The sequence below is a fragment of the Choloepus didactylus genome, chromosome 3 (genome assembly GCF_015220235.1).
Source record: "Choloepus didactylus isolate mChoDid1 chromosome 3, mChoDid1.pri, whole genome shotgun sequence".
In the NCBI taxonomy this organism is placed as follows: domain Eukaryota; kingdom Metazoa; phylum Chordata; class Mammalia; order Pilosa; family Megalonychidae; genus Choloepus; species Choloepus didactylus.
The window spans coordinates 153,556,762-153,581,217 of NC_051309.1; the positions used below are offsets into that span (position 1 = coordinate 153,556,762).

At 38.2% G+C, this 24,456-nt stretch overlaps 1 protein-coding gene across 1 annotated transcript in view; it reads right to left on the minus strand.

Moving 5' to 3' along the window:
• The window catches only part of MGAT4D (MGAT4 family member D), a 103,533-nt gene extending 80,231 nt beyond the window's left edge, over positions 1–23,302 (minus strand). Inside the window, exon 1 of the mRNA XM_037831483.1 lies at positions 23,209–23,302. Coding sequence (XP_037687411.1) covers positions 23,209–23,302 — 94 coding nt within the window. The remainder of the gene's footprint in view (positions 1–23,208) is intronic.
• Between the last annotated feature and the right edge of the window lie 1,154 nt (positions 23,303–24,456).

The following is a 24,456-nucleotide window of genomic DNA, read 5'->3' on the forward strand; positions in this document are numbered from 1 at the left end:
TTTGTGTGACCTTGGGTAAGCTACTGAATTTCTAATAGCTTCTGTTCCTTCATCTATAAACAGATATATAAGAATACCTGCCTCAGAGTTTTCATGAAGATGTAATGCACTTCACTTGGCAAAGGACATGGAAAATGCTTTGACAAGTGTTTAATATTTATTATTTCAGCAAACTACTCTTTATTCATTTATCAATGGACTACCAGGCAGCTATGAAGAATCACCTTGTAGAAGAATAATTAATATTGTAAAAACAACTGTTTGTTAAACCAAAACTATGTATAAATAATTTCATTTTGCAAAAGAAAGTACATACACATAAGGCAAAAAAGTGTAAATGTACAAGTTTATTTTGTTAATATATAATCTTTAGTTTGTTGGATTACGTGAGTTTTATTTTCTATTTTTGTGAAATTCTTTTGTTTGTAAAATAAAAACATTTGATTGCTTCTGTAATCAGAAAAAATTAACAAATAAAAAATTAAATGTCTTTTATTTGCCAAATACTCTGTATCAATGTAAATGCAAAAGAGATACAGTCAGCTCCTGCCTTTGGGAAGCTTATAATCTAACTGATAGAAATAACTTTAATTGGTAATTTAAAACAATGTGATATGTCCAATGTTATGGACTCCCTTCCCCTTGAGTTTTAACTAATTAAGAGTAGACATAGGTAACACCAGCCCCCAAATGTGACTGGCTATCAGCTTTATTTGGGGCTATTTGATAATGGGTATCTTGCAGAGTGCATTGGGATGTCCTATCTCCCCTATGCAAGTTGAACTTACCCCTACCCCGACCCCATTACTGAAAGAAAAGGTGTAGAGAAGTGGGACCACACCCACAAAGGGGATGACTTGTCATATGTACTTACTACTTTGGAGGAAGAAGTAAAGAAGGAGACTTTTTTTTTCAGAGAGTATAAGAGAAAGAGCCAGAGACGGCCCGAGATGGCTTTTCAAGGAAGTGATTCTGTCTTTTTAAATATGGCCCTATGGAAATCGAGTCTGACCAATCTCACCAACCAGATGACTCTCTTCTTCTGATAGATGTATGAATCAGTGTGATCATCCTAAAAGTGCCGTCTCTAGAAGAGAGAAGTGAAGATGCCCCTTTGATAGAAATATGAGCAAGGGAGAGTAAAGGTTCTCTCGTGGCTTGTAATGACAATGGTACACGTATAGGAGAGACACCTAGGCAGGCTGGGAGGGGAGAGGACAGAACGTTGGAGGATTCTGGAGGATGAGATGCCTGAGCTGCCTCTTGAAGGAATGTGAGTTATTAGACAGTCAAGGTCAGCAAGGAGAGGCATTCTAGTTAGTACCGTGTGGAAAAGCAGACAGGCATTAAAAAATATAGTCTCTACTGAGATACAGGCAGCTCAGTATTTCAGGAGCAGCACAGGGAAAAATCAGAGATGAAGTTAAAAGAGGAGTCTGGTACTTTTTGATACTCTATAATAAGGAGCTCTTTTTGATACTTTATAATAAGGAGCTCAAGTTTTTCCCCTAGAGAGAAGGGCTTCTCAATTTTTTCTGCTGAAAAATGTATAATGACAGTGAATTTGAACCAAAGGAATGCAGGGAGAGGCACTGCCCACCACAATCATGAAATTTCAGTAAAGTTCCTGTAAAATGTGTGCAAATTGTGTAGCTCATTCTATGGTACATATCTGTTTCAATATAAAGATAACAGAGTCCACCCCCCCTCCCCTTTCAAAAACATTTTATTTTTCTAGTAATTTTCTTTCTATCTTGGAAAACCTTGCAGACCATCATGGGAAAAAGCATTACAACTGTAAGACCAGCTGAAGACTATTAGGTACAGCATGGTTAGATATATGTTTCAGAAAGACCCTTCTGGTGGCAGAATTGAATATTGGAGAAAGGCAAAATTAAATCCTGAGAAATCAGTGTTTAGGAATCTACAAAATGAATAGCTTTAAGTGGGAGACAATAAAAGACTAAAGCAGGACAGAAAGTATTAGAAAATAGGTGATGAATATGAGAAATAGCTGAGTGCTTGTATCAGACTTGGTATCTGATTGAGAGAAAGGAGAATAGACTCTCTAACAGGATTCTTACCTGACTACTAGATTTCTAGCCTGGTAGTCAATCTGGACTGAGAAAACACAAAGAAGAGTAGGACTAGACATGGCTATGATGCTCTTGGGACATCCCAAAATGTGGCAGACATTTGACTTTATACATTTGAAATTCATGTCAAGATTAAGACCAGAATTGCAGATTTGAGCAAAGACCTTGAGATTCAATTATAAAACGGAGAGAGACAATGTGATAAAAATGCTAATCCCTGTCTCCTCCATTGCTGTTTCCTTCATCCTTGCTTTGGATCACACTAACCTTAGCCTAGGGCAGAGAATTCAACCTTTGAAATCTGACAGGGTGCCTTAATGTCAGGTTCTCGAAGGTTAAATCCCTGACCACAGGCAGAAATGACTCCTCTTGGCAGAATTATATATCCATTCTTTAGACAGTCCAGCACGAAACAAAGCTAGCATCTTGCTTGAGCTAACTTAATGAAGATAGAAATCAGCTAACAAATGGTAATATCCTGCTTTTTCTCTACCAACCTTCAACAGATCATCAGATCAAGATACCACAGGGGAGAATTAAACCTCTACTTCATTGTAGTTTAATGAGATCTTTTATAATCTCTCCCTAGGTTGGAGGGCCTCTCACTGATCCAGTCACCTACCAAGACTTAGCCAGTTCCATCTCTAGGGTTGGTCACTAGCAATCCCCCCTTTCCAGGTATTAACCATTTAGTCCACCAAATGCAGCATCACAGTGTATGGATCACCCTGCCCACAGGTGCTCCCATTAATAAGATCCACACACAAAAAAGTAAATATGGATATTATGGATAGTTTTTCTTGCTGAAACAGGGCAGTGGAGATTTAGGGAAAGACTCAACTGATTAACTGTCACAGAGAAAGAAGGTTCAGGCAGTTTTTCAGCATGGGGAGCAGTGCCACAGCCATGCACAAAAGCCCTGACCTGCTATGTACAATTAGCCACAATGCTCCCTAGCTGTAGCCCTCACCAGTGAATGAGAGGTGGCACAATCCACCTGCAGGAAAGAGACAATGACAGCAGTGAAAAGGCACTGCTAGATCCAAGCCACACTTTAAACCTCATGCACAAATCACTCATTTCCATCCAGTCAGAAAAAGATGGAAAATTCGCTCCTCTGGGTTAATTTTTTCTCAGCAGCTCCTTGAAGGATTCCTAATTTAAGCCCTAGAGCCAAGTCATTCCAGCTGACTTCTAGGGCCTGTTGGCAATCTGTAGTGGTCATTACTGTCTTCACAGAGAAGTAGCAGGAATTCTGCATATTCTCTACAGATGGAAGAGCCTGACTATAGTAGAGAGATAGCAACCATTAGACCTCGGTAGACAGTTGAGAGTAAAGAATAAAAGCAAATTTCTATCTCCCTAAAGCACAGTGAATCAGTGTTCATTCTTCATTTAGAATTCCAAGTAAAGCCTAAGAGTTTTCTTTGGGAAGGGATGCTCTTCTCAGATACTTCCACCTACATTTCACTAGCCAGAACTGTGACATCTAGCCATGCAATGCATCATTTATTCATTCAACAAATATGTATTGAGTTTAATACTATTGCAGGTTATGGTGAGCTAACAAAATTCTCTACCCTCTTGGAGCTTACATTCTGCAGGATGGAAATAGACAATAAACAAAAATAAATTAGCAAGTTAAATATCTTATTAGAAGATAAGTACAAGAAAAATAGACAACAGGAAAAATAATACAGAGTGTTAATGGTGGGGGGAGAAGTTTTAATTTTAAATAGATTTGTCAGATAATGCTTTTCTGAGAAAATAACATTTGAACAAAGACTAGAACAAAGAGAAAGGGGGACTGTTGCAATTAATTGGTGAAAGAATGTTTCAGACAGAGAGAACATCAAGCACAAAGGCCCTCAGGGAGAAGCATGCCCGTTATTTCCAGAAAGAGCATGCAGGCCAGTGTGGGTGGAACAGAATGAGGGGAAGAGGCATAGGAGATGAAGTTATTAAGCAGCCTTTGTAAGAACTTTAGCTTTTCCTTGAGTCAAATGGGGAGCCAATGGATGATTATGAATACAGAATGATATGATCTGACTTAAATTTCAACAGGATCATTTGGCTGCTATGAAGAACAGACAGTAGAAGAAACAAAAGACTGAAGAAGAGAGACCAGGAGAGAGAAGCTTGTGGCTTAGAATAGGTCAGTATTGATATAAAGTGGTAAGAAACAGTTTAATTCTGGATATATTTTGAAGCTAAAGAAGACAGGATTTGCAGAAAAGATGTTCAATGTCAATAGCCTTTAGGGAAATGTAAAAAAACAACAACAAAACAATGAGGTACCATTTCATACCCACTAGAATGGCTACTATTTAAAAAATAAAACAGAAAATAACAGAAAATAACAGGTGTTGGAGAGGATGCAGAAAAACAGGAACACTCTTTCATTGTTTGGGGGAATGTAAAATGGTATAGCTATTGTAGAAGACAGATTGGCAGCCCTCAGAAAGTTAAGTATAGAATTGGCATATAACTTGTCAATCTCACTTTTAGGTACATACCCCCAAAAACTGAAAGCAGGGAATTGAAAAGATACTCATTTACCAATGTTTGTAGTGGCATTATTCACAATTGCCACAAGATGGAAGCCACTCAAGTGTTCATCAACAGAAGAATGGACAAACAAAATATGGTATATACACATAATGGAATATTATTCAGTCATAAAATATGAAGTTGTGATACATGCTACAATGTGGATGAACCTTGAAGACATTATATTGATTAGAATAAGCCAGACACAACAAGGACAAATATTACATGATCTCACTCAAATGACATGACCAGAATATGCAAATTCATACAGTCAGAAACTAGAATACAGGTTTCCAGGGGTCAGGGTGGGGATAGTGAATGGGGAATTAATGCTTAATTGAGACATGGCTTCTGATTTGGGTTATGGAAAGGTTTTGGTAATGGAGGGTGGTGATAATAGCACAACATTGTGAATGTAATTAACACCACTGAATTGCATACTTGAATGTAGTTAAAATGAGATGTTTTAGGTTGCATATCTATTACCAGAATAAAAATTTTAAAAACCATAGAACTTTACAGCACAAAACGTGAACGCTAATGTAAACTCTGGACTATAGTTAATAGCATAATTATAATATTGTTTCATCAATTGTAACAGTTACCACACTAATGCAAAATGTTAATAATAGGGAAAACTGTGAGTATGATTTGGGGTATATGGGAACTCTGTAATTTCTGCATGATTTTTCTGTAAGTCTACACTCTCTAGTTTAAAAAAATGATCAAAGAAAAAAAAATAGTAGTAGAGAGGGAGGGGGAACTCTTCTCCTTAACTATTCTCACCTGTCTTCACTCTTCTCCCTTTTACCTTCATTCCTTCTCTGTGAAGTTTCTACAGTAAGACAGCACTTAGGAAATAGTCTTACCTGACCGAAATTTCTATACATAAAAGGCTCTAGCAGTCATTGTATTATCCCATAATACCTGTTCTCCTTTTCATAGCAGTAGAATTTTCAGCTGAGTACATGGCTACCCAACTAAAGATCATATTTCTCAGTGTCTTGCTTTTTATTGGATCATGTGATTAAGTTTCATCCAATGCAATATGAATAGAAGTTGTTGTATGTATCTTCTAGAGCCAGTTCTTAAAGGATCCAGAAGGGGTGTATGCTTCTCTTCCGCTTTTTATCCTTCCCTCTGGTGCAGCATCTACACTGTATCCATCCTGTTTCATGCAGATGGAGACAATACCCTAGAGGCATAGAGCAAGAAGATGGAAGGAACCCAAAGCCTCTAATGAGGTTAGAGAGGAGAATCTCCACACCAGCCACTATTTCATTCAAGTCATTGTTGTTTTGGGTTCCTGTCAATGAATCTCAACTTTTCTTCTAATGATACAAAGGAACTAGGATGTGGCCCAGAGAAAATAAAGGCACAAAGCACCCTCTGGCCTATACCACTTTGTTAAAATGTTTAAACATCTGATTAGAGAAGCAATACATATATTAATAATTTAGAAAATAAAAAAGGCACAGCAAAGAAAAAAATCACTTGTAATCCCACTGCTTGTAGATAACCACTATTAATGTTTTAACTTCTTGTTTTACATAATTCTACTATTTTTTCCTCAGTTTACTATATGAATGTCAGATACAACAATGCAGGGGGAAAAATTAAGTCAAGTAAAGTAGTTCATTTTCTACTGAAAATCGCATAATCTATGATGAAAACAATTCTTTGTGTCAACAAGTCAAATATCAAAATATATAAAACGTCACTCTGGTGGGCGCTCTTATGCACAATTTAGACAACCCTTTTTAGGTTCTAAAGAATTGGGGTAGCTGGTGGTAGATACCTGAAACTATCAAACTACAACCCAGAACCCGTGAATCTCGAAGACAATTGTATAAAAATGTAGCTTATGAGGGGTGACAATGGGATTGGGAAAGCCATAAGCACCACACTCCACTTTGTCTAGTTTATGGATGGATGAGTAGAAAAATAGGGGAAGGAAACAAACAAACAGACAAAGGTACCCAGTGTTCTTTTTTATTTCAATTGCTCTTTTTCACTTTAATTATTATTCTTGTTATTTTTGTGTGTGTGCTAATGAAGGTGTCAGGGATTGATTTAGGTGATGAATGTACAACTATGTAATGGTACTGTGAACAATCGAATGTGCGATTTGTTTTGTATGACTGCGTGGTATGTGAATATATCTCAATAAAATGAAGATAAAAAAATAACATTAGAGATGGAAGAATATGAAAAAATTGTATTTCAGTTAGGAGAATTGTAGAAATTGGCTAACCATTTGGATGGAACAAAAGATAAATTCGTAACTTGCAAGACAATAAATTCTAGATACATATATATAGTTTTAAAAGTTAAGGTAAGATATAAAGCTATAAAAATAATTGTGACATATTTGGATTGAAACAGTGTTTTTCATTCATCTGCTCTTTTATGAGCAAGAGCACATTATGTGTGTGTAGCCTGTGGCAAGAATCAGATAGTGCCACTTCCCTGCTCGAAACCCTCCTATGATTTTCCACCACACTTGGAAGAAAGCCCAGAGTCCTTCCTGTAACCCACAAAGCCCCACAGATCTGGTCCTTGGCAACCTCTCTAACCTTGTTTCCTACCCTTCTCCCTCATTCCAAAGGCACCTGCTCCAGCCATGCTGGCCTCCTTGCTGGTCCTCACACCAATTGAACTTTCCCACCTTAGGGCTTGGGATCTTGCGGTTTCCTCAGCATGGAATGCTCTTCCCCCAGATACTAATGTGGCTAGCAGCACCCTAATTTCATTCAGTTTTCAGAGAAGCCTGGGTACAGCCATCCTATGTAAAATAACACACCCTTTTCTCTGCCCTTATCCTCCTTTTATTTGTTTTCAAATTGCTTCTTGCTACTTTATTTACTACTTTACTTCATATTGTACCTTTACTGCTTTCATGTCTTTCTCCAGAGCACTCTAGAATGTAAGCTTCTTTTAAACAACTGCAAGAATTTTATTTTCTTTACTATTAAATCCCCAAAGCCTGAAACAGTGACAGGCCTGCAGCTCCTATGCAAATATATACTGAATAAATGAAAAATGAATAAGATTAACAAACAGATTAGTGAATTAATGGATCTATCAATGTAGGGACTGATTTTAGTGACTCTTAAACTGAATCATACTTTAATCCAAAGAACTACAAATATCCTAGATAAACCTTGCATACTCATATGGTATTATTTGAGGATGCTTACAGATTTTAGAGGTGGACATCGTTTCACCAGTATATCTCCAAGTTATTAGGGTTCCCAAGGTGATATTCTTTTTGTAAAATGGATCATGTGCTCAGAGTTGATAAATCAAGGATGATGCAACATATGTGGCCACAATGTAGCTCAGCCCCCATGGAATCAATTTGGTAGAAAAGAGTTTTCTCTAGAGGAAGTAGTATTTACAGACACAATCATACAGAAATGTTGAAGGACTTAATGACTGACCTTGGATCTGCTTCTTGTACATTCTTGCCTGATAATTCAATTGACCAATATTCTATTTAAAAGATTTCTATTATTTGCCTAGTCATTCAGGTATTTTGTGAGGATAAAATGATATAAAACCATTTTATATAAAGGTTTGAAATAACCAATAATTAGATGAAGTAGATGCATTGAGTCATGGAGCATCTTTGTAGTGAAATTGTGAAAACAAACACCAGTCCATGTGCGCAAGGGGCCAACCCTTGCCCACCCATAAAAAATATCTGCAGGTGAGATCCTAAGTACCAGTGACTCTCGCCACTCACAGCAAGAGTCCAAGGCAAGGCTCTCAGTAGAAATAAAATGCAAGCCACATTTGTAATTTTCAATTTCCTAGTAGCCACATCTTGAAAAGTAAAAAAGAAGCAAGTGAAAGTAATTTTAAATAATACATTTTAATTCAATAGATCCAAAATATTATAATTGCAAAATGTAATCAATATAAAAATAATTAATGGGATATTGTACATTCTTTTTTCTATTAAGTGTTTGCAATCCTGTGTGTATTTTACACTTACAGCACATCTCAATTGAGATGTTAAATTTTAAGTTACATTGAAATGTACTCTATCAAATTTTGTTTAATGGAGAAATAGTTTACACTGTTATAGTTTTAAAAACTAAATTACTTAAAAATGAAATAAAATTAAGAATTCAGTTTCTCAGTTGCACTAGCTGCACGTTCAAGTGCTCGACAGCCAAGTGGCTTGGGGCTATCATTTTGGACAGCACAATTCTAGGGCATCAGCTGTGGACTTGTTAGAAATCCAGTATCTCAGCCTCACACTCCAGACCTAGAGAGTCAGAATCTGCATTTTAATAAGATTTGCAAGCGATTGGTATATACATTAAAATTTGAGAAGCACTGCTACAGACCTCTTTGTTTTATCTTTATCATCATTGGCATTACTAAGTTAGGTCTTTATTGCCTCTAGCTGCATTATTATAATTGCCTTTTCATTTGTCTCTCTCACCTCCAACCCACCGTTAATCTAATGGAAACACAGCTTGAACACTTCAAATCATTCCCTGAATGCTTATTGAATAAACTCCAAACATCTTGTTTTGGCTTATGAGGTTCTATACGAGAGGGCCATGACCTGACTTTTACACTTGATTTCATTTACCAAACACCTGCAGTAATGAGGAGCATGCAAAAACACTCATTCTTTCTTCCATTTAAGACTTACCAGGTGCCACTCACTACACTATGTGATAGGTAAATAAATATAGGTAAAGTCAGGTGCCTGCTCTCAATCGACTGGCAAGCAGATGGCAAAGGGATGTCAGAAATAATTATGTATTTAAACAACTAACTATATTATAACTAAGTGTCAAAATGGAATTATTTTCAAAATGCCACAGGCAAAGGAACATAGAAATGATTAATTCTTAAGGAAGATTAAGGAGTGGAGCAGGAGGTGGGAAAGGTTTTAGAGAAGAGGGGATATTAGAGAACTTGAAGAATATATAGAATTTTGCCACACAGCAAAGGGCAGGGAAAAGCATTCGAGATCAAGGAAAGAAAAAAACAAATGCATAGAGCATGAAATGGTGTGGGATATTCAGAGTAAAGCAAGTAATTCAGGGGGTACAAAGAAAGGAAAATGGCATGGAGTCAAAGTATTGGCACAACACTTCAAATATATTATTCATTTATTAGTTATGTGGATTTGGCAGAAATCAATTGACCATAGATGTGAGGGTCTATTTCTGAACTCTATTCAATTCCATTGGCCAATACATCTACTTTTATGCCAGTACCATGCTGTTTTGACCACTGCTTTAAAGTCAGAAAGTGTAAGTCCTTCAACTTGGCTCTTCTTTTTCAAGATGGTTTTGGCTATTTGGGGCTCCTTGCCCTTCCAAATAAATTTGATAATTGGCTTTTCTATTTCTGCAAAGTAGGCTATTGGAACTTTGGGATTGCATTGAATCTGTAAACCAATTTGGGTAGAATTGACATCTTAATGATATTTAGTTTTCCAGTTCATTAACACGAAATGCCTTTCCATTTATGTAGGTCTTCTTTGATTTATTTTAGCAATATTTTGTAGTTTTCTGAGTATAGGTCCTTTACATCCTTGGTTAAATTTATTCCTAGATGTTTGATTATTTTGGTTGCTAATATTCATGGAATTTTTTTTCTTGATTTCCTCCTCAGATTGCTCATTACTAGTGTATAGAAACACTACTGACTTTGTATGTTGATCTTGTATACCGCCAAATTTGCTGAACTCAATTTGTCTTTGAGATTCATCCATATTGATGAGTCAAGTTACAGTTTTTTCATTTTTATTGCTGTAAAATGTAACACTGTATTGTATATACCACCATATATTTATCTCTTCTATTGTTGATTAACAAATTATTACAAGGAATGTTAACAAGAATATTTTGGTATATGTCTCCTAGTAAATATGTTCAAGAGCTTCCCTAAGATATAACTGGTGGTAGGGATGTTATTTTAAATAGTTAACAACCTGTATGACATGAGTACAGATTAGAAAAAACAGAAGTTGGCCACAAACCATTGGTAGCACTGCACATGAACAACATTTCAACCCTGACTAATAGTGAAATTGCTAGGACATAGGAGATGCATATTTCATAATGAAAGCAACTGAATGCATAATCCCCTCAAGAGTAGTATGTGTGAATTCCTGCAGTTCCATATCCTCACCAAATGTATGATTTCCTAATATTAAAAATCAGAATGGTAGAAAATGGTATCTTGTGTTTTTAATTAGTACTTCCTTGATTTCTAATGAGGTCTTCATGTGTTCATTCAATATTTACGTTCCAAATTTTAAACTTCATCTTCATTCTTTCAGGCCATTTTTCTATTGTGTTATCTGTCTTTTTTGATGGATTGGTAACCATTTTTAACACGGTTTATTTAACCTTAAGCAAAATAAGCCATTTCAGATACTAATTCTTTGTCTTGCACACATCTTCAACCAGTTTGTGGTTTAGCTTTTCACTCTTTACATGGTAATTTTTGAATTTAATGAAACAGGATTTAAAAGCAACTTGTTTGTGATGTATTATCCTTTTTTTTTTTACAAATCATTAAATTTTATTTGCTAATATTTCATTTAGGATTACCGCATTTATTTTCATGACATTTCATTTCTTGTAATGTCTTTGTCATATTTTGGAATCAGGGTTACATTCGTCTCATAAAAAGAATAAGAAATTACTTCCTCTTTTCCACTCTCTTGAAAAGTTTGTGTTAAGGCTGTGGTTATTTCTCTCTTAAATGTATGGAAGAATCCCTGTGAAGCCATCTGTGTCTGGTATTTTCTTTGTGGGAAAGTTTTTAATAATAGATTAAATATTTTTAAAAATTACATTATGAAGATTTTCTATTTCTTCTTTTGTTAGTTTTGGTACATTGTATTTGGTACATTGTATTTTTTAAGGGATCTATTTATTCAAAGTTTCAAATATAATTGTGTAAAGTTATTCATAATATCCTCATCTTTTTGATGAATCCTCTTAAGATCTGAAGTGAAATCTTTTTTCCAGTTTCTGATACTGTTAGGTTATATTTTCTCTTTTCTTTTATTAATTAATCTTGCTTAAGGTTAATCAATTTTATTGAAGTTTTCAAAGAACCATTTTTTACTTTTTAAATTTTCTTTGTCATTTATTTGCTTTCTATTTTATTATTTATGCTCTATTATTGTTTCCCTCCTCCTATCTCCCTTTGGTTTCATGTGCTATTTTTCTAGTTTCTTGAGATAAAAGCTTAAGTCATTATTTTTCTATCTTCTTTTCTACTGTAAGTACTTAAGGCTCTAAATTTTCCTCTACACACTGTTTTAGCTGTACCCCACAAGTTTTGAGTGTCATATGTTCATGATCATTTAGTTTAAAATACTTACTAGATTTTATTTTGATTTGTTCTTTGACCCACAGATTATTTAGAAGTATATCATTTAATTTCCAGGCAGTTGGGTTTTGTTAGTAATTTTCTTTTTGTTACTATTTCTTTCATAATCCTCACTTTGATGGGAAGGAGGGTGCTTTCCTTCCACCAAAGGAATAAAGAGAAACTCCAAGAACTTCACTTATAAAGTTTGGGTGCACCACAATGAGCCCTCTCTCCACTAAATAAGGGGCTGGGGAGCATTTCTACTTTGAAGATTTCTGAAATGCTAGATTTATAGAATGTTACATGCTGCTAGATGAAAAAGGAGCAGGAGAAAGGAGAAACTGATAAGTCAAAAGGTGATATCCATGAAATAGGCTGCAGGCATGCACCTTGAAGTAGAAAAGATGCATGAGTTTGTGGTGGCTCAAGTGAATATTGCAGAAGATGAACACAAGAGGGTCACCTTCTAGAGAAGGAAGGCCTAGCAGCAAGAGGCTAAGGCAAGGTCAACAGAAAGGAGGAAGAGCTCAAGCAGGAGACTGATACCCTATACCAGGAAATGGGCAGTAGGGAGACCCTGCAGACCCTCAGAAGAAGCTGTAAGCCACTCCACGAGAAAGCCAGCATTTGGGTGTCTACCACATAGATGCATTTTCCAGAGAAATCAAAACCAAACCACCATGTTGCCATCACTAGTGCCTCCCCAACTCCTTCCTTCCACTTCAACAACACAGAGGAAGCACAAGGGAGACAGAGGGATGTGGCAGATTATATTTTCCAAAGACAGATGCAACAATATCTCCTTTATTAAACACTCTTCTGCAATGTGACCTTCCCAATCACATATCAAGAGGTAAAGTCAATGTCTCTGCTCTCTTGAATCTGTATGGGCCCTGTGACTGCATTGACTATTACAGGCATAGCTTGGAGATATTGCAGGTTTGGTTCCAGACCACCATGATACAGTGATAATTTCAGTAAAGTGATTATCGCAATAAAGTGAGTCACATGAATTTTTTATTTCCCAGTGCATATAGAAGTTATGTTTACACTAAACAGTAGTCTACTGAGTGTGCAATAACATTATATATGTAAAAACCAATGCATATACCTTAATTAAAATGTGACAGAGTGACATGAAATGAGCACATGCTGTTGGAAAAATGGGGCTGATAGACTCACTTGATGCAGGGTGGCCACAAACCTTCAATTTGTAAAAATACAATATCTGCAAAGTGCAATAAAGTGAAACACAATAAAATGAGGTATGACAATAATATAGCAGTACCAGTTTGGTGTGTAGCCCTTAACTGGCCTGACAATTTCTATTCCTGCCTCTGGGAAGGGAGTTGCCTTGTAAAAAGTATGACTGCTAAGACCACCCTGCTGTGAGAAGCTTAAGCACGTGGAGTGTGGAGAGGACTTGCAGTGCTTGAGACACCAGACTGGGAGAGGAGAGACAGAGATGCTAGGCTCATCTGTGAAAGACTTCTTAAAAGTAGATCCTCCACTAAGCCCACTTATAATTTTTTCTAGGAGTCACCTCCAGAGTCATCCCCAGAGAACCTCTTTGATGCTCAGATGTGCCCCCCTTCTAAGCCCACCCAGCAGGTGAACTCACTACCCTCCCCTCTACATGGGACCTGACTCACGAGGGTGTAAATCTCCCTGGCAATGCAGGATATGACTCCTGGGGAGGAGCCTGGACCCAGCACTGTGGAATTGAGAAAATCTTCTTGACCAAAAGGGGGAAGAAAAATGAAACAAAATAAAGTTGCAGTGGCTGAGAGATTTCAAATGGAGTTGAGAGGTCACTCTGGAGGGCATTCTTACGCACTATATAGATATCCCTTTGTAGTTTTTATTTTGTTGTAATAACTAGAAGGAAATACCTGAAACTGTTGAACTGCAACCCAGTAGCCTTGATTCTTGAAAATGATTGTATAGCAATGTAGCTTACATGGTGTGACTGTGTGATTGCAAAAACCTTGTGGTTCACACTCCCTTTATCCAGTGTATGGTCAGATGAGTAGAAAAATGGGGACAAAAAGTAAATGAATTATAGGAGGGGATGGAGAGTATGGGATGTTTTGGGTGTTCCTTTTTACTTTTATTTTCATTTTTATTCTTATTTTTTTTTTTTTTTTTTTGGATTAATGAATGTGTTCAAGGGCTGACTGTGGTGATGAATGCACAACTATATGATGATACTGTGAACAACTGATTGTACACTGTGGATGATTGTATGGTATGTGAATATATCTCTATAAAATTGCAAAAAAAAAAAAGAACACACAGGTAATTTTGACATGAGTTTTCAAGGTTTAGAGTTCTGTCCTTAAATTTCTGAACTAATTAGCAAGTCAGTATAGTTACAATATATTACAAATCCTAAAAAAAAAAAAAGTAGATCCTCCAGCTCCCAGTTTGTCCCAGTTGATGCCTTGAGGATCAAAGAAAAACTGCCAGCTGAGCCCTTCCTGAATTCTAGATTACTAAATCAAAAGTTAAACAAATGATCACTGCAAGCCACTAAATTTTTAAACCAGTAACTTGGAATAGCTTTTATACCAAGCAAGGAGGAAATGTCTGAGAGCAGGCCATTTTTCCCTTCTACCATTCCGTTTCCATAGAATCACAAATCTAGCCTGCCCAGTAGGGAAATGAAGAGAATGCCTTTAATGACTATGAAATCAAAATTTTTTAAAGAATGGTACAGGGTCTTTCAGGAACGAGACTGGTTGAATAACCAAAAATGACGAAAATGACATAGAACAAGTCTGCAACATCACTATCAACTTCTACAGCTAAGCAGAAAAAGAAGTTCATAGAATACATATGGCAATTATTGGAAAAATAAAAACTGTTCACGTTTCTATCCAAACAATTCGAAATGCTTTAATAAATCACATTTTTTATCACATTTATAAGTATCCCTATATAATATGCTTTTTAGTTGTGCTTGTTCCTGGGCTTTCTAACAATTGTATCTGTTGCCACTCAGTCTTCATATGCCATTCTCTAGTCTCCTAAAACTTTGTCCCATTTCCCAGACTCCTTTGCCACCAGTGTTCCCATTACATTTTTTATATATGTATTTTTTTATTGAGATTGTTCACATACCATACAACTATCCAAAGATCCAAAGTGTACAATCAATTGCCCATGATACTATCGTACAGCTGTGCATTCATCAACACAATTTTTTTTCAATTTTTAGAACATTTTCATTACTCCAGAAAATAAATAAAGACAAAAAAAGGAAACTCAAATCTTCCCATACCCCTAACCATGCCCCACTCCATTACTGATTCATAGTTTTGGTATAGTACTTTTATTAATGTTGATGAAAGAATGTTAAAATACTACTAACTGTAGTATGTAGTTTGCAATAGGTATATGTTTTTTCCTATATGCTTCTCTATTATTAATTTCTAGTTATAGTGTCATACGTTTGTTCTAATTCATGAGACAGATTTTTAATATTTGTACAGTTAATCACGGACATTGTACACCCACAAGATTCACTGTTTTACACATTCCCATCTTTTAACCTCTGACTTTCCTTCTTGTGACATACATGACTCTGAGCTTACCCTTTCTACCACTTTCACACACCTTTCTGCACTGTTAGTTATTCTCACAATGTGCTACCATCACCTCTGTCCATTTCCAAATGTTTAAGTTCACCCTAGTGGAACATTCTGTTCATACTAAGCAACTGCTCCCCATTCTTTAGCCTTATTCTATATCCTGGTAACTTATACTCCATATCTAAGAGTTTACATATTATAATTAGATCCTATCAGTGAGACACTGAAATATTCGCCTTTATGTTTCTTCTTATTTCACTCAATATAGTGCCCTCAAAGTTTCTTCATCAACCCATTTCTTTTAAGATAGTTTTGTTCACACACCATACATTCCACCCTAAGAAAACAATCATTGGTTCCCTGTATAGTCACGTATTTATGTATTCAGCACCATTGCCACTATCTATATAAGGACATCTCCATTTCTTCCACAAAGAAGGAGGAAGAGTCAAAGAAGGCAGAGAGAAAAAAGAAAAAGAAAAGAGAAAGAGAGAAAAAACAAAACAAACAAAACAAAACAAAAAAACTTGACAGCTAGATGGCAACAGAAGGAAAGATAGCATTAACTTAAAGTTGAATAGAGTCAGACAACATCACCAATGCCAGGAGTCCCATACCCTTCCCCTATGCCCCACCCCACCCATAGGCATTTAGCTTTGGTATATTGCCTTTGTTATATTAAAGGAACCATAATACAATGTTTCCATAAATTATAGTCTCTAGTTTGCATTGATTGTATTTTCCCCACAATTCCACCTATTTTTAACACCTTGCAATGTTGACATTCATTTGTTCTACCTCATGTAAAAACATATTTGTACCTTTTATTACAATCATTGAGCACCCTAGGTTTCCCTGAGTTACAGAGTCCCAGTCTTTATCCTTTGTCTTTTGTTCTGATGTCCCACATGGTCCTAACCTTCCCCTTTCAACCATACTTATGGTCATCTTTGTTCAGTGTACTTACATTGCTGTGCTACTATCTCCCAAAATCGTTTTCCAAACCTCTCACTCCTGTCTTTTCCTTTCTGTCTGCAGTGCTTCCTTTAGTGTTACCTGTAGAGCAGGTATCTTGTTCACAAACTCCATCATTGTCTGTTTGTCAGAGAATATTTTAAGCTCTCCCTCATATTTGAAGGATAGTTTTGCCGGATATAGGATTCTTGGTTGGCGATTTTTCTCTTTTAGTATCTTAAATATATCACACCACTTCCTTCTTGCCTCCATGGTTTCTATTGAGAAATCAACACATAGTCTTATCAGGCTTCCTTTGTATGTGAGGGATTGCTTTCTCTTGCTGCTTTCAGGATTCTCTTTGTCTTTGATGTTTGATAATATGATTATTAAGTGTCTTGGTGTAGGCTATTCAGATCTCTTCTGTTTGGGGTACACTGTGCTTCTTGGATCTGTAATTTCATGTCTTTAATAAGAGATGGGAAATTTTCATTGATTATTTCCTCTATTATTGCTTCTGCCCCCTTTCTCTTCTCTTCTTCTTCTGGGACACCAGTGACACATACATTCTTGCTTTTCGCTTTGTCCTTAAGTTCCCAGAGATGTTGTTCATATTTTTCCATTCTTTTCTCTATCTGCTCTTTTGTGTGTAGGCTTTCAGGTGCCTTGTTCTCCAGTTCCTGAGTGTTTTATTCTGCCTATTGAGATCTGCTGTTGTATGTTTCCATTGTGTCTTTTGTCTCTTGTGTTGTGCCTTTCATTTCCATAGATTCTGCCCATTGGTTTTTTGAACTTTCAATTTCTACCTTATGTACGCCCAGTGTTTCTATTATAGAGTTCACCACTTTTGCCATATCTTCCCTAAACTTTTTTAATTGACTTATTATTAGTTGTTTCAATTCCTTCACCTCAGTTGAAGTGTAAGTTTGTTCCTTTGACTGGGCCATAACTTTGTTTTTCTTAGTGCAGGTTGTAGTTTTCTGTTGTCTAGGCATGGTTTCCTTGGTTACCCCAATCAGGTTTTCCCAGACCAGAACAGACTCAGGCCCCAGAAGGAAGAAATATTCAGTACCCAGTTTCCCTGTGGGTGTGTCTTAGAAGATTGGTACACCCTGTGATGCCTCAGGTCACTGTGCTTTTCCGCCCAGCAGGTGGTGCCTGTCAGCCTGTAATTCCAGGCTGCTATAAGGAGGTGTGGCCTTGGTTGTTTTCCCCTAGGCTTTGGGGTCTGGTTCTGAATGGAAGGTGGGTAGTAGAGCTGAGCCCCACCCCCTTCCACTTAGGGAAGATGACCCCCCTAGGGAGAGGTCATTAGCATTTGAATAGACTCTGCCTGTGCTACCTCCACCCTCGTCTGGGTCAGAGCACCGGGAACTGGAAATGGCTGAGGCTTTCTCCACTGAGCCAAAACAGAGACAGAAAGGCCACTTCAGGGCCAGTCCATAGCCACCCTCCAGCTCTGCAAGGTCAGTCATCACCCAAAGCCTCTGTCTGCTTGTTAGGGATTTGTAGCTCATAGCAAGCAACCCATGTCTGTTAATTAAAACCCCACTTGGAGCTCGGCTGAGCTACATTTGCTTTCCGGGAGAGAGCTTCTCTCTAGCACCATGAGGCTTTGCAGCTTGGTCTGTGGGGGGAGGGGTGTGTGTGGGGGGGTCTCCTGGCTTGAATCTGCAGTTTTTACTTACAGATTTTATGCTGTGATGTTGGGCATTCCTCCCAATTCAGGTTGGTGTCTGATGAGTGGATGGCCACATTTGTTCGCCCACAGTTATTCTGGATTATTTTTTATTAGTTCTTCTGGGGAACTAACTAGCTTCCACTCCTCTCTATGCCACCATCTTACGCTCTTCTCCCATTACATTTTATCAGTGGGAAGTAGTTGTGCAAGTTTAGAGGGCAGATAAAATGTAGAAGTCATTCTGCTTTTGGTGGTGCCCTGCCAAAATGCCACTCCCTGCAGCTGTGTCAGATGTTTGAGGAGCAGCAATAGCAGTAGGAGCCCAACTGGTGACCTGGTATTGTCAATGGTTGTGGCAGGAAAGTGTTGTATTCTCCAAGGCAGGTAACCAGCAGATGGTTAGGGGCTCTTGGAGTGGCTGCATTCCTCAGGAAACACACTCTCAAAGAAAGCAATCTAGGATTGGTTATCTGCCCTACATGGGCTTGAATGCAGTGATGACCTACCTCACTTCCAGTGGAAAATGGAATACAGGTAGTCCATGGTATGCACTGAAAAAAAAAACTTATCTAAATTATCACTTGTAGTTGACTGGGATGAAGTACCTACTCAAACTGAGATTAAGTGGCTGCTACAATTCAGTTTTAAGGTGGAATGATGACTATAAGGACTGTGGGGTGGAATGGTTTTTTATTATTCAACTGGAGAACTTATGCTACCTATCAGCATCATCTGACACTGTTAATCATACCCCTGAAATACTTTCTTGACTTAACTCTCTCTCTCAGTCTCCTAGCTTTTCCTTGACTTTGAAATATCAGCATTCTCCAGGGCTCAATGTCTTAAACTTTTCTCTATCCATACCCACTCTCTAGATGATCTCATCCACTCCATAACTTTAAATACTACCTATATGTTGACAGCTCCCCAATTTTTATCTCCAACCCTGACCTAGGCTCTTATATATAACTGCCTAGTTAACACTTTCACTGGGATGTCTAATAGGCACCTCATACATAACATAATATTGAATTTACTTCCCCAAATCTGTTCCTCCACCAGCCTTCATCATTTCAATAATTGTTTAAACCAATGGCCTTTAACAGGGAGCTATTTTGTTTCTAGCTGACATCTGGCAATCTGGAGACATTGTTGATTGCCAAATACAGGGGTGGAGGGTGGGAGTGTACTATTGGCACCCAGTGGAAGAACATCCAATGGATGCTAAACATCCTATGATATAGAAGACAGCCACATACAACAAAGAATCTTTGGCCCAAAATGTCAATTAAGCAGAGGCTAAGAAACCTTGATTTAAATAAACAACTCTTGAAGAATTCCATGATTCTTCTCTTTCTTTCACAGCCCACAACCAATAATCAATTAAATACATATGTAAGATCATGCACTCTTCTGCACAGAACCCTTTAATGGCTTCCTATCTTACTCAAAATAAAATCCACAATCCTTACTACGGTCTCCACCCTCCTGTTCACACTGGCTTCCTGATGTTTCTCAAATATATCAAATTGATTCCATCTCAGTACCATTGCACTTGTTTTTCTCTTTGTCTGGAAAACTCTTCCCCCAGTTTTGCAATGATTCCTCACTTCATTCAGGAATCTTCCTGAATATATCTTTCCAAGAGAATTCTTCACAAATAACCTGATCTAAAAAAGCACTTTCCCTCTGACATTGTACATTAATTATATTATTTATTTGTTTATTGTTTGTTTTCCCTCATTGGAATGTAAGGTCTTTGAAAGGTTTTTTTTGCTTTGTTGATTTAGTGCCTACAACATAAATAGGTACTCGTTAAATTCATTCTTTCATTCAACCATTCATCCAACAAATATTTAGCACACTAAAATGTGCCAACCATTGTTCCAGGTGCTGGGATTTATAGCAGTGAACAAAAAAGGCTAATATAGAAAAAAGATTTGTATCCTCATGGAGCATATATATTTAATGAATAAATTAATAAATTAATTGTATGAGCTTATAGAAAGAAATAAAAAGGTTATTTACTCATAAAAATAAACAAATACATTTTAATGGGGGAAAGAATAAAACAGTAGTATATGGCTACCATTATAATAAACACTCTAAAAGTTTCACTGATAATAATTACAAGTATAGATCAAATTTTAAAAACATTGGGGAAAGCAAGAGAGAAGATGGTGGCATAGAGAGGAGTGGAAGTTAGTTACTCTCTCCAGAGCAACTATAAACAACCAGGAACAACTAGTAAAAGATCTGGAATAACTGCTGGGAGACAACTGTGACTGTCCACACATCGTGCAACAATCTGGATTGGGAGAAATGCCCAAGATCGCAGCATAAAATCTGCAAGTAAAAACTGCTGACCCGAGCCAATAGCCCCTCCCTCACGGCAGCCTGAACTGCAAAGCCTGGTGGTTCTAGAGAGCAGCACTCTCTGAACAAGCGAATGTACCTCAGCCCAGCTCCAACTGGGATTTTAATGTTAACTGCTAAATATAAACTATGAATCCCCAACAAGCAGACAGAGGCTTTTGGTGACGACTGACCTTGGAGAGCCAGGGGATGTATCTGTCTCGGGACAGGGAGCCCAAAGGATCGGGTGCTATCTCTGGCCAATGGGTGAATCTGAGGGCTATAGCCTGACCCTGAAAGGGGGCTTTCTGTCCCTTTCTCTCTCCCAACCTGGGCAGCTCAGTGGAGAAAGCCCCAGCCTTTTTTCAGCTCATAGCACTCTGACCCAGACAAGGGTGGAGATAGCAGAGTCAGAGAAACAAAGAATCTATTTATATGCAAATGGCCTCTCTCTATGGTCTTAAGAGGAAGAAGGTGGTGCCAAGCTCTACTACCCCCCTTCCATTCAGAACTATACCCCAGAGCCTGGGGGAAAACAGCCACCAGCCACACCTCCTTATACCAGTCTGGTGTGACAGGCTGATGGGCACCACCTGCTGGGCAGAAAAGCACAGGGTGTGTCAATCCTCTAAGACACACCATCAGGGAAACAGGATACTGAATATTTCTTCCTCTGGGATGTGAGCCTGTTCTGGTCTGGTAAAACCTGATTGGGGTAACCAAGGAAACCAGATGCCTATACATCAGAAAACTACAACCTACACTAAGATAAATAAAGTTAAGGCCCAGTCAAAAAAACAAATTTACACTTCAACTGAGATACAGGAATTGAAACAACTGATGCTAAATCAATTCAAAAAGTTTAGGGAAGATATGGCAAAAGAGATAAAGGCTATAATGAAAACACTACATATTTAATTGATTATTGGTTGTGGGCTGTGAAAGAAAGAGAAGAATCATGGAATTCTTCAAGAGTTGTTTATTTAAATCAATAATAGAGGAAATAATCAATGAAAATTTCCCATCTCTAATGAAAGACATAAAATTACAGATCCAAGAAGTGCAGTGTACCCCAAACAGAATAGATCTGAATAGGCCTACGCCAAGACACTTAATAATCAGATTATCAAATGTCAAAGACAAAGAGAGAATCCTGAAAGCAGCAAGAGAAAAATGATCCATCACATACAAAGGAAGCTTAATAAGACTATGTGTGGATTTCTCAGCAGAAACCATGTAGACAAGAAGGAAGTGGTGTGATATATTTAAGATACTGAAAGAGAAAAACCACCAAGCAAGAATCCTATATCTGGCAAAACTGTCCTTCAAATATGAGGCAGAATTTAAAATATTCTCTGACAAACAGACAATGACAGAGTTTGTGAACAAGATACCTGCCCTACAGGAAATACTAAAGGGAGCACCGCAGTCAGATAGGAAAAGACAGGAGTGAGAGGTTTGGAAAACAATTTTGGGTGATGCTGGCACAGCAATGTAAGTACACTGAACAAAGATAACTATGAATATGGTTGAAAGAGGAAGGTTAGGAGCATGTGGGATACTAGAATAAAAGAGGAAAGATAAAGACTGGGACTGTATAACTCAGTGAAATCTAGAGTGTTCAACAATTGTGATAAAATGTACAAATATGTTTTTTTTATGAGGGAGAACAAATTAATGTCAACCTTGCAAAGTGTTAAAAATGGGGAGATATTGGGGGAAAACACAATCAATGTAAACTAGGGACTATAATTAACAGAAACATTGTATTATGCTTCCTTTAGTGTAACAAAGGCAATACACCAAAGCTAAATGCATATAAAAGTGGAACATAAGGGAGGGACAATTAAAGTTGCCAGAAAAAATACAGGTTGCCTGGTTAAATGTGAATTTCAGATAAGCAACAAATTATTTTTTAGTATAAACAGTCCCATATTTTTATACCAAAAAATATTCATTGTCCAAAATTCAAATTTAACCTGGCAACCTCTATTTTCATTGGCGAAGTTGGCAACCCTATGGACAAAAAATAAATCAAAGCCTTGGTGTGTTTCAAAATGGTAACTCAAGTGCCATGGTCCATTTGTGAAAATTCATTCAGGTGCCAAACCAGGGCTCTAAACTGTCAATTATGTCTCTTGCCCTCCTCCCACCGCCCTCACAGTTCGCAAAACTTTAGGGAGCCTGAAGTGTGTGGCCTGATAACATAACCAAGACCACGAAAGAGGACGGATGTTGGCTGTGTTAGAGGAGTTCCTGAAAAGATGAGGCAGAAGAACGAAAAGAAAGTGGGGGCAGAGATTGTCCCTTAAGCCTTTAGAGAGGAAAGGGACAAAAAGAGGTCCTTTGGGATCAGAGCAGCCTGGGAGGTACCCCCGGGCCAAATCCGTTAGCAGGCGCGCGGCGGGGCAGCAGCCATGGCCTCCCCAGCGTTGACCCCGGCGGGTACAGCTTAACCGGCCACGGGCGGACGAGGGCGTCGGGGCTACATCTGCAAAGTCCCCAACCCTGTTACCCTAAAAGAGAGCAGAAGACAGCCTCCAGGCTCCCATATCGCCCCACTTCTCTCACACCCGGCCCGAGGCCTGGGAGGTGTCAGAAGCCACCTGTTGCTTACTGATTTGGGTCATCCTGGAGATGCAGAAGCAGGAGAAGCCGAAGAGCACGAAGGCAACCAGCGCAAGCAGCAAGTTGACTTGCTTGGGCCTCATGGTGCCGGCAGGGCGGAAAGGCCCTGGCTGCGAAGGCAGAGCGTCCGCGGCACCGGCGCCTGGACGTGCGCCCCGGCGGCCTCGCGCACCCCGCCGTCTGGAAGCTCCGTTCTTTATTCCGGCAGAATTCTGCACCCTTTGCTTTCCAATCTTACGGTTCAACGCTTCAGCACTTCCTTATAATATTGAACCACTTGCAGGGGCGGCGGGAAGTTTAATATGACAAACCATGGAAAAGCGCACCACTTCCTGGCACGTGGTAGGTTTATTTTCCTATGTAGTGAATGACTTTTTGTGCCAGACTCTGACCTAAAAAGCTTGCATATGTCACTTTGCTGAGTCCTCACTACATCCTAATTAGGTAGATGCTATTACTATCCTAATTTTATGGATGAATGAACTGAACTATAGTGAAAATAGTCAACTTTCTGCAGGTTACAGCTAGAAGTGGTTCCGTTACAAATCTTGTACATATGTAAGAAGTTCCTGAAGAGAATATGTATCTTTACTTGGAGATTATTAGCTGTAAGTGGTAGCCCCCCAATGCTCCATTGATTTAGAGCTGGGCTTAAATTTTTGTGTGGGAAGTGACCAACCCCAGGCCTTCAGCAGAATCCATGCGGTTTATATTTTTATAGGGTGGCGTCCTTCCCCACCCACCTCAGGAAGAGCAAGAGGGAGTTGAATTTTCTGTAAAAGAAATCAGTTATGTGTACAGTGAGCAGCTGCCCGAGGGAGACTCTAGCTGAGCTTTGCCAGCTTTAAGATAACAGTTAATCAGACCTTTAGTCTGAGAAACACTAGGAGAATATCATTAGGGTGAGGTTCTCTTTGGGCTCCTTAAATTGTGGTTTTCTATTTGCTTCCTCCACTCTGCTCACTCATCTTATTTGGGGCTCACTGGCAATAAAGTTTCTATATCACTGGTAAAAAAAGTTTTTGTTTCAAACCAGCACTGTGCCTATCAAGGCTGGGCTAGGTTCTGGATCCTTCAGAGGGAAGAGAGATTTGAACACATCTTGGTGGGATGCGAACCCATTATAAGCCTTAAGCATTTTTCATGTATGGGAACCAGCCAGGGCTCCTTGACCCCAAAAGACGGAGCCAGAGGGAAAAATACCTCACTTTTTTCTTTTACTTTTACTTCCTTCAGG